The sequence below is a fragment of the Drosophila biarmipes genome, chromosome 2R (genome assembly GCF_025231255.1).
Source record: "Drosophila biarmipes strain raj3 chromosome 2R, RU_DBia_V1.1, whole genome shotgun sequence".
Taxonomy (NCBI): Eukaryota; Metazoa; Arthropoda; class Insecta; order Diptera; family Drosophilidae; genus Drosophila; species Drosophila biarmipes.
The window spans coordinates 11,297,842-11,311,624 of NC_066615.1; the positions used below are offsets into that span (position 1 = coordinate 11,297,842).

The 13,783-nt window shown below is 44.6% G+C and overlaps 3 protein-coding genes across 3 annotated transcripts; 2 read left to right on the top strand and 1 right to left on the bottom strand.

Moving 5' to 3' along the window:
- Nucleotides 1–120: 120 nt before the first annotated feature.
- On the top strand, nucleotides 121–2,711 carry LOC108030219 (cytochrome b5). Its single transcript, XM_017102994.3, has 2 exons — nucleotides 121–347; nucleotides 2,084–2,711. The coding sequence occupies exons 1-2, from the start codon at nucleotides 228–230 to the stop codon at nucleotides 2,366–2,368; spliced, it is 405 nt and encodes a 134-aa protein (XP_016958483.1). The 5' UTR covers nucleotides 121–227; the 3' UTR covers nucleotides 2,369–2,711.
- A 109-nt stretch (nucleotides 2,712–2,820) lies between these two features.
- LOC108030217 (glycerol-3-phosphate dehydrogenase, mitochondrial) lies at nucleotides 2,821–5,073 on the top strand. The gene has a single exon (XM_017102991.3). It carries the CDS (start codon nucleotides 2,821–2,823, stop codon nucleotides 4,960–4,962), a length of 2,142 nt encoding a protein of 713 aa, XP_016958480.1. The 3' UTR covers nucleotides 4,963–5,073.
- On the bottom strand, nucleotides 5,014–6,748 carry LOC108030218 (ATPase ASNA1 homolog). The gene is made up of 4 exons (XM_017102993.3): nucleotides 6,531–6,748; nucleotides 6,337–6,454; nucleotides 5,551–5,991; nucleotides 5,014–5,490 (listed from the first exon to the last, which is right to left on the bottom strand). The coding sequence occupies exons 1-4, from the start codon at nucleotides 6,641–6,643 to the stop codon at nucleotides 5,152–5,154; spliced, it is 1,011 nt and encodes a 336-aa protein (XP_016958482.1). The 5' UTR covers nucleotides 6,644–6,748; the 3' UTR covers nucleotides 5,014–5,151.
- Nucleotides 6,749–13,783: the final 7,035 nt, after the last annotated feature.

Consider the following 13,783-nt stretch of genomic DNA (forward strand, 5'->3'; position numbering starts at 1 on the left):
GATCTTCCATATCGCTTCTTAACCGACACTTACGCTGAGGCTATCTCCCTTTTTACTGACACTTACGTTCCCTCACGTTCCCTTACGTTCCACCACGTTCCCTTACGTCCACTCACGTCCCCTTACGTTGAAACGCAAAAAACACAAAATCGAGCATACGCCTAGTGATTTCAAATTTCAAATTTTCAAATCAAACGCGCAGCAGAATTCAACAAGTGATCACAGCCATGTCGAGCGAGGGAACCAAGACTTTCACGCGGGCCGAGGTCGCCAAGCACAACACCAACAAGGACACCTGGCTGCTCATCCACAACAGCGTCTACGACGTCACCGCCTTCCTGAACGAGGTGAGAGTTGCTGCGAGCACTGGGAACACGTCGAGTGGCTCGAGCGGCGGAGCCCCTTCCGCCTCCACGCCTCTGCAGCCGAATAGGGGTCAGCGGAGCCATTAGGCGTGTTATCTGGGTTCCATTCCGATGAGGCAATAAGTCGACAGGCCGAGCCCCGACCCACGTAGACACATGCGCCCCACCGCCGTCGGGTGAAAAAGCCAGCTGGGTAATTAGACCTGTACTTTGACCCCGGCCAGCGCCTGACCTGCGTCCGGATTTCAGTGCTTCGCAGCGACGTCGAAGCTTCCAGCAGCCACTTTCGCCTGACGAAACTCCCAGCTGCTGAAAGAGCTCCACATGGCGAAACTCTCGCCCATTTGCATACACTCTGCGTGTAGTTTTCGCGTGTGTGCGGGGGTCAAGTGTTAGGCGACATCCGCGTCTGCATTTGCATCTCATTTGAGCTGTGGGCTCGCATTTGAATGTGGCCGAACTATATATTCTTATGCAAGTGCACCGACAGCCGTGCCGGCTCCGAAAGGTGGCTCACCCTGACGCAGCGATCGGGGGTCTTCAGTACAACTACATGTGGCTATCTGTAGGATCGCCTGCTCTTATAAGATAAGCTGCGTGAAAATGGCATTCTAACGATGACGTTGCACTTTGTGCGCCTCAAAATAACAATAGTGAGGGTGACCAGGCGGCCCGCCTATAATTCCATGCCAAAGTTTGAGTCGACTGTCGGCCGAAGCCATCCAGTCCATGTTTAAAACATGCACCTCCTCTGTTCTGCCTTTGTTTTGGAACACTACACATCTTCGAACAGCGTCACCAGACGAACAGCAAATTAGACTTACAGATTTCGGCGATTTGTTCCTAAAATAACCTTACCTCTCGTCTCAATATAACTAGGTAATGGTGAAAATTATAACTTTTGTGCCACTCACCGTTGTCAGAACAGTAGTTTAATACGAAAGCATTAGATTCAACTTTCTTTATCTTAAAACATATGCTAGGTGCGATTACAATGGCAATCCTACAAACCATGATGAAAGTTATTATTATCAGCTTATCAGCTCTGATGAGTCAAATTAAAACCTCAGTTAACTTCTAACAGAACTAGGTAATCGTCAATAGAATTGTGAAAATTAGTTGTTTATTAGATTATTTCTGGTTTCTCTGTAGAATAAACAATAGCTGCGTAGATGATCATTAAGAGGGGAGTACAAATTGTTTACTACAATCAAAACATGAGCTCTAGTCATGTTACATTAGCTTGTTGGCCTCTGACAATGTGATATAATAATTAGTAAACACTACTTGGCTCGCGGCTGTTTAATACAACTTAAAGTATAGTACAAAGTTTAACCAATTGTTTTATTAGAGCAACTGAGGGTGAATGTGAATGTATATTTAATGACTAATTGTAGCTCATTACTAAGCTGGTAGCACTTAGTTATCTGTAAGTAGATTTAGAAGTTTCATCATCAGTTATCTCGAAAAATGCCACCTGTTGTATTTTATTCTGACTTTTATCAAACGTGACGAAAACGCAAACTAGGATTTCCATTTAGATTCCGGGTAAACGGATGTTACGACAGCGTGTTCCAGACTTTGCACCGGGTAACGCGCCCCACCGCCTGCCGATCCATTAAATTCAGGGTCAGACGCCCATTACCATTTCTTGAAGAGCAGACACCCATTATGTATGCGAATATTTATCCACCTCTTCTTGTGTCTTCTCTCCGCAGCATCCCGGTGGCGAGGAGGTGCTCATCGAGCAGGCCGGCAAGGATGCCACGGAGAACTTCGAGGACGTTGGCCACAGCAACGACGCCCGCGACATGATGAAGAAGTACAAAATCGGCGAGCTGGTCGAGAGCGAAAGGACCAAGGTGGCCCAGAAGTCGGAGCCCACCTGGAGCACGGAGCAGCAGGGCGAGGAGAGCTCGGTGAAGTCGTGGTTGGTGCCCCTGGTGCTGTGCCTGGTGGCCACGCTCTTCTACAAGTTCTTCTTCGGCGGTGCCAAGCAGTAGTTAACAATCCACAGAGCCCAGCAGAGACTTTCCCAGCCCGCTCCGGAGTCACTAAGTTAAGCTCAAAAGTCAAGGGCTCCGGAACGAGAGGGAGGAAAGGAGGAGGTGGCGAGGACCAGTGGAGCGGGAGCGATGATTTTTATAGTAAATTTTGTGCTAAGTTTTAATGTTAATTTTGGCATTTGGCATTTTTGTACACCCTCTACACATGTAATTCAGAACAACGGGTCTAGACTATAAAGCTATGTTTCCCAATGATATTCCAACATTTGAGGCACAAAACGACAGCAGAACGTTTTAATTCACATGTATGTACATTAAACATATTTCCAAAAGAAAGAAACCCTTCGAAATTTTTAAGTTTCCGTCAGTTAGTCTGTTCCATAGGCACTAATATTGTCTCCTCATACAGATAAAGTCAAAATTCTGTGTGTATCGCAGGGGGTAACACCATGGCCAAGATACTTCAGATGGCGGTGATGCTGGGTAGCTCCAAGCTGGGCCACGGCGCCTTCGGATTCGATGAGCGACAGACGGACTCGACGCCAGTGCCGCAAATGAAGCGGGAGCTGCCCACGCGCAAGCAGTGCCTGGAGGCATTCAAGCGCACCCAGTACGACATCCTCATCGTTGGCGGCGGTGCCGTGGGCTCAGGTTGTGCCCTGGACGCGGCCACGAGGGGCCTGAAGACGGCTCTGGTGGAGGCCAACGACTTTGGAAGCGGCACCTCATCCAAATCGAGCAAGCTCTTGCACGGCGGCCTAAGGGATCTGGAGCAGGCCATCACACGGCTGGATGTGGCGGCATTCCGAAGGGTTCGCTGCTCGCTGCAGGAGCGCAGTCACATTGGCAACCTGGCGCCGCATCTCAGCCAGCCGGTGCCCATCCTGCTGCCCGTCCACCACTGGTGGGAGGCTCCGCTCTACTACCTCAAGCTGACGATCTACCACCTGATGGCGCCCAGGGGCACCAAGAGCTTCCAGTACCTGAGTTCCGACGAGGCGCTGGAGGTGTTTCCCATGCTGCGGCAGCGGGAGCTCTTCGGCGCCTTCGTCTTTTACGAGGGCCAGCACGACGATGCCCGGATGTGCCTGTCGGTGGCCTTGACAGCCGCCCGTTACGGAGCGGACATCTGCAACCACATGAAGGTCTTGAGGCTGATCAAAAACAAGGAGGGCAACGTGGCCGGCGCCGAGGCGGTGGACCAGCTAACGGGCAAAAAGTACAGCATCCGAGCAAAGGTGGTGGTCAATGCCACGGGCCACATGAGCGACAGCCTGCGCCAGATGGAAGACTCGGAGGCCAAGCCGCTGTGCACGCGCAGCTGGTCCTCGATCATCGTGCTGCCGCGCTTCTACTGCCCACAGGACGTGGGCGTCTTCGATCCGCACACCCCCAATGGTCGGTCCATCTTCTTCCTGCCCTGGCAGAACCACACGCTGGTGGGATCCAGCGATGAGCCTGGCTATCTGCCCGGTCAGGACTCTCAGCCCACGGAGACGGATGTGCAGTCTCTGCTGGACGGCATCAAGCACTTTGTGTCGCCCAATTTCGATGTGCGGAGGTGCGATGTTATGGCAGTTTGGGGCGGCTTCAAGCCCCTGCCAGTGCCATCTGACTCCCTGCATCACACTCGGCTCAAGAACCACGTGATCCAGCTGGGTCCCAGGAACATGATTTCCATCGTGGGTGGCACTTGGTCTTCCTTCCGGGCGCTGTCCGAGAAAACAGTGAATGCAGCCATCCGTCATGGAGATCTCTCGCCCTTGCGCAGGGATTCGGTGACTGCTGAGTCGTGTAAACTGGACGGAGCCAGTGGTTGGACGCCCAATATGTTTATCCGGCTGGTGCAGGACTTCGGCATGGAGCGGGATGTGGCCCAGCACCTGTCCAACACCTATGGATCGAATGCCTTCAAGGTGGCCGTGAATGCAGACAGCAGTGGGATGGCCTGGCCCATTGTGGGCAAGCGACTGCACTCGGAGTTCCCGTACATCGAGGCGGAGGTGAGGCAGGGCGTTCGGGATTTTGCCTGCACGCTGGAGGACATGGTGGCCCGTCGGCTACGCGTTGCCTTCCTCAATGTCCAGGTGGCCCAGGAGATACTGCCGCAGGTGGCCAACATCATGGCCAAGGAGTTGAACTGGTCGCGGGAGCACACGAAAAGGCAGATCCGCGAAACGCGAGCCTTTCTGAACACTCAGATGGGCCAGCTGACCAACGAGAACGCCTCGCAGATGAACATACCCATCAAGATGTCTGTGCGCCAGGTGCGAAAGTTTGCCGCGCAGTTCAGGCAGATGGATGAGAACAAAACGGGGTACGTGTCCATTGCAAACTGCTGCAAAGCCATGAAAACAATGGGCGTGAAGGAGGTGCCCGTCGACCTGATGCACAATGTCCTGCGGGACATCGATGTGCATGCCCAGGGCAAGGTGAACCTGTACGAGTTCCTCCTGCTCATGTCGGCCATTGTGCAGGGCGACACGGAATACCTTCGCTACGCTCGCTTGTATTTGGATCACAAGAAAGAGATGCGGGGCAGCAACCATCCCATGGTAATGCAAATGGAGCGGGCCGGTGGCGGCCTTTGAGTGTATTCCCTTTGTCGCCCTCTTTTTTGGAAACAGAATCTATTGACCGTCTTCACATTACACGTAGGGGCAGAGGACCCTTTGGGGGATCGCTGCCACGACTCAAATTTATTTCACGCACTTTCTGTTCACACAAACTAGGGGGAAGGAAACTTACAAACGGATGGGTAAACGGGCTGAGGGGCCGTCCTACTCCTTGGGCTTTTCCTTGGGCTGGTACGGCTTCATAAGGTTCTCGGAGAAGGAGCGGATGCTCTCCGGACCACGCACCTCCTTCTCGAGCAGCGGCAACTTGGTCACATGAAAGTCTTCGTACAGGTCGGCAATCTGGTCCAGGTACTTCTCCTGGATCTTGACGCGGGAGGCGCACATGCGGCACGAGTCGTGCGAGTTCTGCAGGAACAGCAGCTGGTTCACAATGATGTTGTGGACGTCGATGCCGCACTTGGTTAGCTCTTGGACCAGCCGTTCCGTCTCGTACAGCGAAAAGAACTCGGCTATGCAGACGCAGACGAAGGTGGTTTGATCCTGTGAACGAAGAAAGGTGGATTGGAAGTTGCTGGGGTTTATAGACAGGCTTTTACTTACTGGATTCTTGAACTGCTCGTTGACCTGGGTGATCACGCGCAGCATGTCGTCCAGTTTCTGGGAGAGTGTGTCCGCGTTCACATCCGCCATGCCCAGCATGGAGGCGAACTGTGATATGAGCGGCGCCACCTTCATCTTGAGCCGCAGCAGCTTGCCCAGTCCCTTCTCCACCACCTGGGGGAATGCAATCAGACGCAGCGTGTGTCCCGTGGGCGCCGTGTCGAACACCACCACCGAGAAGTTCATGCCCTTGACCAGCTTCATCACCTCCGCGTAGCTCATGGCCTCGTCTATGCCGGGCAGCGCATTGATCATCTCCTGCATGACGCCCTTGCTGACGCGCAGCGCCTCGTTCTCGCCCTCGAAGTACTCGTCGGGCAGCTCGTTGAGTCCGGCATTTGGGTCGATCTCCATGGCGAACAGGTTGTCGAAGCCATTGACCTGGGGGGAGAAAGGGAATGTGGGTTAATTGGGTCAATTTACTGAGTGAATCATATGAAAGTGACTTGGTTTCATTAAGTTTTATATGTTATTGAGTTACTTACAGCAAAAGAAATCAGTTAGAATAGTTTTTTACAATAATATTACAATAATTTAGTTGATAACCCTTAAGTTTCTCCTTCTAACTTGCTTATAAATGAGTTATTGGGGAGCAGCACAGGGGCAGACATGGATTACATTAATGATTACCACTGCTTAATGGAACAAATCATTTAATGACTTTATCCCCACACAACTGCCAAGAAATGACACCAGTTTTCCGAATTCCTGGACTTCTAAACTCACCTTTGTGGGCACCTTGGTGAACTTCTGATCGAAGGCATCCGATATGTTGTGCGCCGGGTCTGTGGATATAATCAGCACCGATTCGCGCACTTTCGACAGCTGAACAGCCAGGCTGGAACTGCAAAATAGGAATAACACCTATTAATTCACATGCCTCAAATGGTTTTGGCCAAGAGCTGGTTTGTTGTTGTTACCTGCAGGTCGTCTTGCCCACGCCGCCTTTGCCGCCCACGAAGATCCACTTCAGCGAGTCCTGCTCCACGAGATTCTGCAGGCTGGGCTCCAGCGGCTCCAAATTGTCGACCATAATGCCAGCTGAAGCGAGGCACGAGACACGTAGGAAATTAAGTAAAATTAATTGCAATGAATATGAATTCTGGCGAGGAGTGTGGCCGTTCGCTGCGAATTTGCTGGAGCAGCGGCAACGCGGTTATCGATAGGCAGGGCACAGCTGATCACGAGCGGTTTGATGAGCCAGGGATGGACTTCCTTATTTGGCGCCAAATAAGAAGTTTCAAATGGCTTGGTGTTGATCAGTAGTGGCATTATCACTTGCCTGCGCTCTAAAGCTCTAAAATTCAATGTATTTTAAGCCGATAACCATATTCGCTGCTTTGTGAACGTTGCTTCGTGAATTTCTCGAGATCTGCCTCTTATCGTGCCTATTAAATGCACAAAGCGCGCTCACAATAAGTGCCGCGGATGTTGCCCCGTCGCCGCGCTGCCCTCGCCACCACAGCCTACTTCTGTTAATTGTGCAAATCGCGGGCTTATCAAAACATTAGCGAGCAACAAAAGAAAGCAAAATCTTATAGCTATGGACTACTAAAAATAGTTGCGAAAACACCTCCGCCTTTATGGGTCCGCGTAAAACGCAGTGCGTTTGTAGTTTCGATTTCCAGTATCTTCGCACCACTCCTTGCTACCCACCGATTTCCGTCCACTATCCCAAGCTTTAAAGATTTTTTCCTTATCTCGAATACTATGCGGAAGCTGTGACGCATTGTGGCTACTGTAAAGTAATTCTTATCCTAAGAGATAGACCTACTTGAGTTCACCGCTTACATAATTGTTCCAGCACTTTAAATATGAATAAAATGGCCGTAAGTAAATTAGGGAACCAAAGTTAGAAAGTTATTAATTATAATTGTAATTTAATTTAAAACAAACTCCACGTTCTTAATTTAACATAAGTGGGTTGTAGGATTTTATTGTATTGACATATTAACTACTAAAAAGGTGCACAATAACTACAACGTACACTAAGAACTAAAAAAAACAACGCGTTTCTTAACAGATAACAATGTAATGTCTAAATGTGGAGAGTACATATGCGAATGAGTTGTGTCACTAATATTTGATTTAAAACCAAATTATTTTGTGAATCAAAACCTTAAAGCTATATTTTTGACTATGAATTTTTAAGATCGTCGGATTCCAACTGCTTTCCAAAATAATCTGATGGATTTAATGTAAAATTTTATGTAACGAAGATCGGTCAGAAGCTTTTTTTTCAGAGATCCAGAACATATATTTTTGGTTTATATTAGGGCTTAAATCGAAAATGTAAACATAAATTCTGATGGCTAGTGCAATTTAGGTTGGAATTTCCAACGCAATATTGACTTGTAATTGGATTGGTTTGGGCTTTATACGGAAGCTTACGATTATTTTAAAATAGTTCTTTTATAGTAGTTTTTACATTTGTACCATAAATTTAACATTATTTTTAAAATATTTACATGTAATCAGTTTTTTAATAACAAATTTAGTAATATGCGAATAAAGTTTTCAGACGTGTTTCAAAATCTTGAAAAAAAATATTATTTTAATCAGGCCTCCGACTGTAGATTGTATAAAATCAGTCACGTGTACCGAGACTCTATAAAATGTTGCGGTAAGCACTTGAGCTTTTCAATAATTTACGTTAATCGATTTTGAACGCGAAATATTTTATCAGAGATCGCAATAAAAAGTATTCTTTGACCACCGAAAGCTTCTAAATTAATATCACATCAATTAATGGTAAAATGATAAACGCTTGACAATCCAATTTGTAGATATTGCCTTATCGCCAAGCTCAAAATAAAACAGCAACCGAAAATACCATTTTTTGCTATCAGGGAAACCCGCCCAAGGCAGCAAAAAACTCAACTGAAAAACGCTAAGGTAAATCGCTTCGGTAAGAGCCAGCGGTTTTTGCGTATGTAAATCCGTTTTATTCGACTGAAACGTTTCTATCATGTTGGCAGTGCGTTAAAAATAAAGTGATAAAGTTGGCTGGATGATTTATGTATTTGCCCAGCCCTGGGTTTTCGAATCCGCTCTGTGCAGGTCCGTGCGTGCGTGCGTTTGTTGGGCCAAGAAATATGAGCGCATTAAATTTTATTATATTGTTCGGGCCATTCTCGGCTTTGGTCCAAAGCACACACGCACACAGGCAAACGTAAGGACAGCAAACAGGCGGAAAGTTCAAAGTCAAACAATAACACTTTCCATAAACAAAGAGCCCAACTCACACACACACATACAGGTACGAGGGGCACAGCCAATTTGCTTGAATTCAACGGTGGCAACGTTTCAGTTACCGTTACCTGAGCTCCCCCCCACCGGCCTCTCCCGTTATTTCCCATATGAAACTTTCAACGGAAAACTTTGAACTGCGGTTGGTGGCGTAAGAAGAAGAGAGCGCTTGGGTTTATGCAACGGATTTCTTGAACTCGTTATCTAGATATTTCAACTTCGTACCAGTGTTGCAAAATGATTACTGTTTTAAGGAGATTTGTCCTTAAGAGTTATTTAAAATAAAAATAGCGGTTGGATAAACCAAATTATGGGGGCTTTAAGAAAGAATAAGAAACTTGTATTGATATATTTTTAAGAATAAAAGAAGTTTAAAGGATATAAAGTCGAGTGTAAAAGAATGAATACATTTAAAATAGTTTATAATCTCTTTAAAACAATACTAGATCATTGGAATCACAATTTTAGGTGCATTTTCTTTAAATTTTACTTATTTGCTCAACATAAATAAAAAATAAATAACAATTTAAGTGCTTAATTTTTTAGAGTTAGAGGTTCTGTTCAGAAACCATTTTTTAGGCATCATATATATAATTATTTAAACCACATTTTTATGATTATTATATGAGTTGTACATAATCGTAAGCATTAAAAATAATCATTATTATCAATAATAAATAATCATTATTTCTTGATTTTTTTAATCAAAAAATAACACCAAAGATGAGTAACTATCTCATGATGCATTTTTCCAAAAGATTGAAAATGTATCTTATTGAGTAAATAAAGACTAACCAACTTTATTTAAAGTTAAGAACAACATTTCTTCTGGTTTTAAAAACGAATTTAAAAAAGAATTTCGTTTTTCCGTAGTGTATGTTTATTTTAGCCAAATCAGCTTCGCATAAACGTGATGTGTGGCTTTTTTGGCTGCGGATAAAGGCAAACAAAGGGCCACTCGCTCCGCGCGTTTAATAAATGTTTCTGTCTGCGTTTTGTTTGGGGGCAATTCGCCAACTTTTCACCTGGCCGAGCTTAGCTTTTTTATTCGTCGTCCTTCGAGTCCTTCGCGTGCGCACTTTGTCAAAGCTTAGCACCTGACAATTTGCCGCGCGACATGCGGCCATCTGCATCTGGCCTCTCTGTCTGGCGATTTGTAATGAAAAAGTACTTTGTCTCTGCACTCGCACTTCGCCTCGCAATTGTTGTTGCCGCCGGCAGTTTCCACTTTCTGCAGCTCGCCGCCTTTGAGCAACTAATTAAATTAAATCCGATTAGTGCGGCGTGGCAAGTGGAGAGTGGAAAGTTTTAGAGCCCTTATGGCAATTCTCGCTGCCGTCGGCAACTTGCTGCACTCCCAATATGCCTGGGATTCCCAAAGGGGCGGGTCCTGGGCCCACTGGAACCTTGATATTGTCTGCGGAGCTCAACAAAGGAAGCATTATAAAACCGAAATTTTAATTAACCATGCCTTAAAGCCTGAAGATTAAAACGGAGTTTAGTTTTACTTGGCAGTCTCTGGAGAGGCCTGACCACTTTTACCTTAAGCCTGCAGCTTCAGGTGCATTTTGCAGTTTCGTAATAATTAGAAATGCTAAATCCACTTTGGGATAAGTGGTTTTTAGAGATACGAATGATACGAGAATACTGAGAAATCAACATCTGGTTTTCACCTTAGTGTTCTACATCTTCTGCAATGGGGGAAAACTGCTTTCCGCTTCTGTTTCAGCACATTCGTTAATTGTATTGTGAGTCATTTCATAGATTTAAGCAAAAAGTTCAAGATCTTCGTTGCCGCGAAAAATAAAAAAACCTTTGCGAATCAAAAATGAATAAATTTTTTGGGTATTGAAGTTTTCAATTTTTTTGTTTTCATATTTCTGTCACTTTGTTGTGTGACTGATTTATTAAGAAAACCTTTTAAATTAAAAGCCAAAGGATTGCCAGAAAGTTACAAGGCTGTGGGTAAAATGAAGTAAAGTAACATCAAAAAAGGTTAAAAATTATGAAAAACAGTGACGATATTTTATTTTTGTTTTTATTAGTAATTAATAGACAAATTGCCTCGAAATTGTATGTTGCGTTCCATTTTGTTCTTGATAGTTAATATTTTATTGCCTAATTTGACAATTAGATGTTTTGGGACCATATGACTAAAACTATATACCTAAAAGTGGTATGTGTATATCCAAGAAAAAGAACTTCACTTGTCAGTCCTTTGTTCCTGGATGCATCCCAAACGGTTTCCCGGTTTCCGCATCTCACAAATTGATTAAGGACACTCTCCTTTGTTTCCTCGGCCAGGACTCCAGGGTGATTAGCCACTGGGGCTTTCCAAGGGGCCAGAGTGTTTGCTTGGACTCAAGCTTAATGGACAACCTGTGATGAAAGCTTTCATTAAACAACAGCATTGTGCGCACTCCCATTTCAAGTGGTGGGATTTTCCCGGGAAACGGCGCTTATTAACGCCACGCCGGGCTGCCACTCAGGCGATGGGCGATGGGCGATGGGCGACTTGCGGTGGGAGGTGGGCAGTGGGTGGCTTTGGTGGCATGCAACAGGCAACGGAGTTTTCCGAGCTTCGCTGTCAGCGCGTCACTCAGTTTCAGTTTCCCTCGCAGTAATCCCGCTGACTCACAGCTCGCATTTCTGCATAAATTGCCAGCGAATGCGACACTACATTGCGGAATTTCGATTAGCGGCTGCCCCGGCGCTGTCGCTTTTGGCCGTGACTTTGAATTGGGCTTTAACCGTTGAGCAGTGCACTTCGACGACCTCGCGGCTCCAGTTGCAGCACATTGGCAAGGATTGCGCGGTGAGTCCGTTGTCAGTGGGTCGCAGTTTGATAAATTGAGCGCAGGTCAGCGGGGCAGGAGAAAGTGACGGGGAAAATGCTGTCGCCCTGCTGACGATGATTGATCTGCTGCCGGCGATAATTAGTGCATTAGTCCGTTGTCCAGCACAAGATACGTTGGAAGAGATGCAACCGTAAATTGAAGATACTTTTTTGAATTTTCAAAAATAAAAGAAGTGTGGTTTACGTTTTCGCTTTACTTTACAAGTTGAGGAAACCAGTTTTTAAAAGTAATTAGGAAAAGTCTGATAAATAACAAGTTGTGAGGGAAAATAAGGGATTCCTAATTCTGAATCGTGAAAAGAAAAACCTAATATTTTATTTAAACAACTTACTAGCTTAGTACTAACCAATAATATTACTACACAGAAAAAATTCGGACATTCCCATTCCATTGAATTGAAAAGTCCTTAAATATTCTATGCTGAAAATGTTTTCAATGAGCTTGAAACTCGTTGAATTTATATTAATAATTACAGTCGGTAGTGTATACTTTTCAAAACATTTTTGAATAAACTCAATTTAAATTTTCTCTTCTTCTCACGATTTGGTTCTGATAATAGGAAAAAAAATCATGTGCTTTAACGCTTTTCAAGAACAAATGTTCTCAATTCTAGAGCAATATTTTTTTAATGAGCTTGAAACTCGTTGAATTTATATTAATAATTACAGTCGGTTGTGTATACTTATCAAAACATTTTTGAATAAACTCAATTTAAATTGTCTCTTCCCACGATTTGTTTCTTATAATGGGAAATAAACTCATGTGCTTTAACGCTTTTCAAGAACAAATGTTCTCAATTCTAGAGCAATACTCTCGAATACTCAGCTTAGTTTATGTTTTTACAGTTAAACAAGTGTTTTACACGTACAAATTGTTTAATATATGTGTGCATGATATGTTTTTAGTAATTCAAATAGTTAGGAAGTACACATTTAAAGTTAAATGGCGCTCTCTAAGTGCCCACTGCATTTTATCTCCCGATAAGCACGTGCACACACGCTAGTCTGTGCATTTATCTCCTTTTAAGGGCGAGCATTTCAATTGCACCTGTTAGCCTTTGCTAAATTTATGACTTCCCCTGTTGTTGTAGTGCTTGTGTGTGCTCAACTGTTGGTGTGTGCGACGAGGGGAGCGGAGGGAGGGCAGAGAGGGCTAAGACCCTCAAATAAAATCAACAGCTCCACATTCAAATGCAAACACAAATACACCACACAGAAAAGCACGAAGGCAACAACGACTAGGAATATTAATTTGCACCCAAAGCGCATTATGCAAGCGAGAGCAGGGGCGGGGGCTGGTGGGGTCAGGTGTGTCGGGCAGAGGGGGAGGTGGCTGTCAGCCGGCACACGGCTTTCACTTTCCTTCCACAGCCGTCGGATGTGTGGTGAGTTTGGTGCCAGGAAGTTTGCCCACTCTCTCTTGCCTTGCGCTCTCTTTTCCTTAAGAGAATATCTTTGTCTAAAGGAATGATCCTGACGAATATATCTGTGATATTGCTTCGAGGAAATAAATAAAAAAGACAATGTTGTAAGAGACATGTTTATAAATTGCTCATACGCAGTGTTGGCCTTGTAAAACTTTTTATTTAAAAAACAAAAAACAATGGTGTTTCAAGTGTAATTCTCAATGTGTGAAAATAAATAAATAAATTCTCTTAGAAAAAATGCTGAAAAAAACTCTACTTATATTTTTTCGTTTAATTTTTTTTATAATTTTCGCATAATTTACTTATATTTTATAATATTAAAAAAAATGATTTACTTAGAATTTTGAACAGGAATAAACAGTATTCAACGAGTCGTATACGTTATTTCATATTCGTTTAGGCACTTATTATTTGTATTGCTTCTTTTTTATATTTATATTTTTTAAAAAATGATAAATATTTCATATGTAAAAGGATATAACTGAATTACAAAAGAGAACGAATCTAAGGTTTTCCAGTTAATATGGTTTTGAGGATGAAAGAAACACAATTTTCCATAACTTACAGAATAGTGTTAGTGATTTAACCGGAGGATAAAACTCCCACTCTTAACTGTAATTGAAAGCCGCAAGCTTGCATA

What these genes read in the sequence shown, in the direction of transcription:
- LOC108030219 (XM_017102994.3), top strand. Translation starts at nt 228, where the DNA reads ATGTCGAGCGAGGGAACCAAGACTTTCACGCGGGCCGAGGTCGCCAAG. An exon ending in TCACCGCCTTCCTGAACGAG is followed by an intron (nt 348 to 2,083) that starts GTGAGAGTTGCT and finishes TTCTCTCCGCAG; the next exon opens with CATCCCGGTGGCGAGGAGGT.
- LOC108030217 (XM_017102991.3), top strand. Translation starts at nt 2,821, where the DNA reads ATGGCCAAGATACTTCAGATGGCGGTGATGCTGGGTAGCTCCAAGCTG.
- LOC108030218 (XM_017102993.3), bottom strand. Translation starts at nt 6,643, where the DNA reads ATGGTCGACAATTTGGAGCCGCTGGAGCCCAGCCTGCAGAATCTCGTG. An exon ending in TCACCAAGGTGCCCACAAAG is followed by an intron (nt 5,992 to 6,336) that starts GTGAGTTTAGAA and finishes TTCTCCCCCCAG; the next exon opens with GTCAATGGCTTCGACAACCT. An exon ending in ACGAGCAGTTCAAGAATCCA is followed by an intron (nt 5,491 to 5,550) that starts GTAAGTAAAAGC and finishes CTTCGTTCACAG; the next exon opens with GATCAAACCACCTTCGTCTG.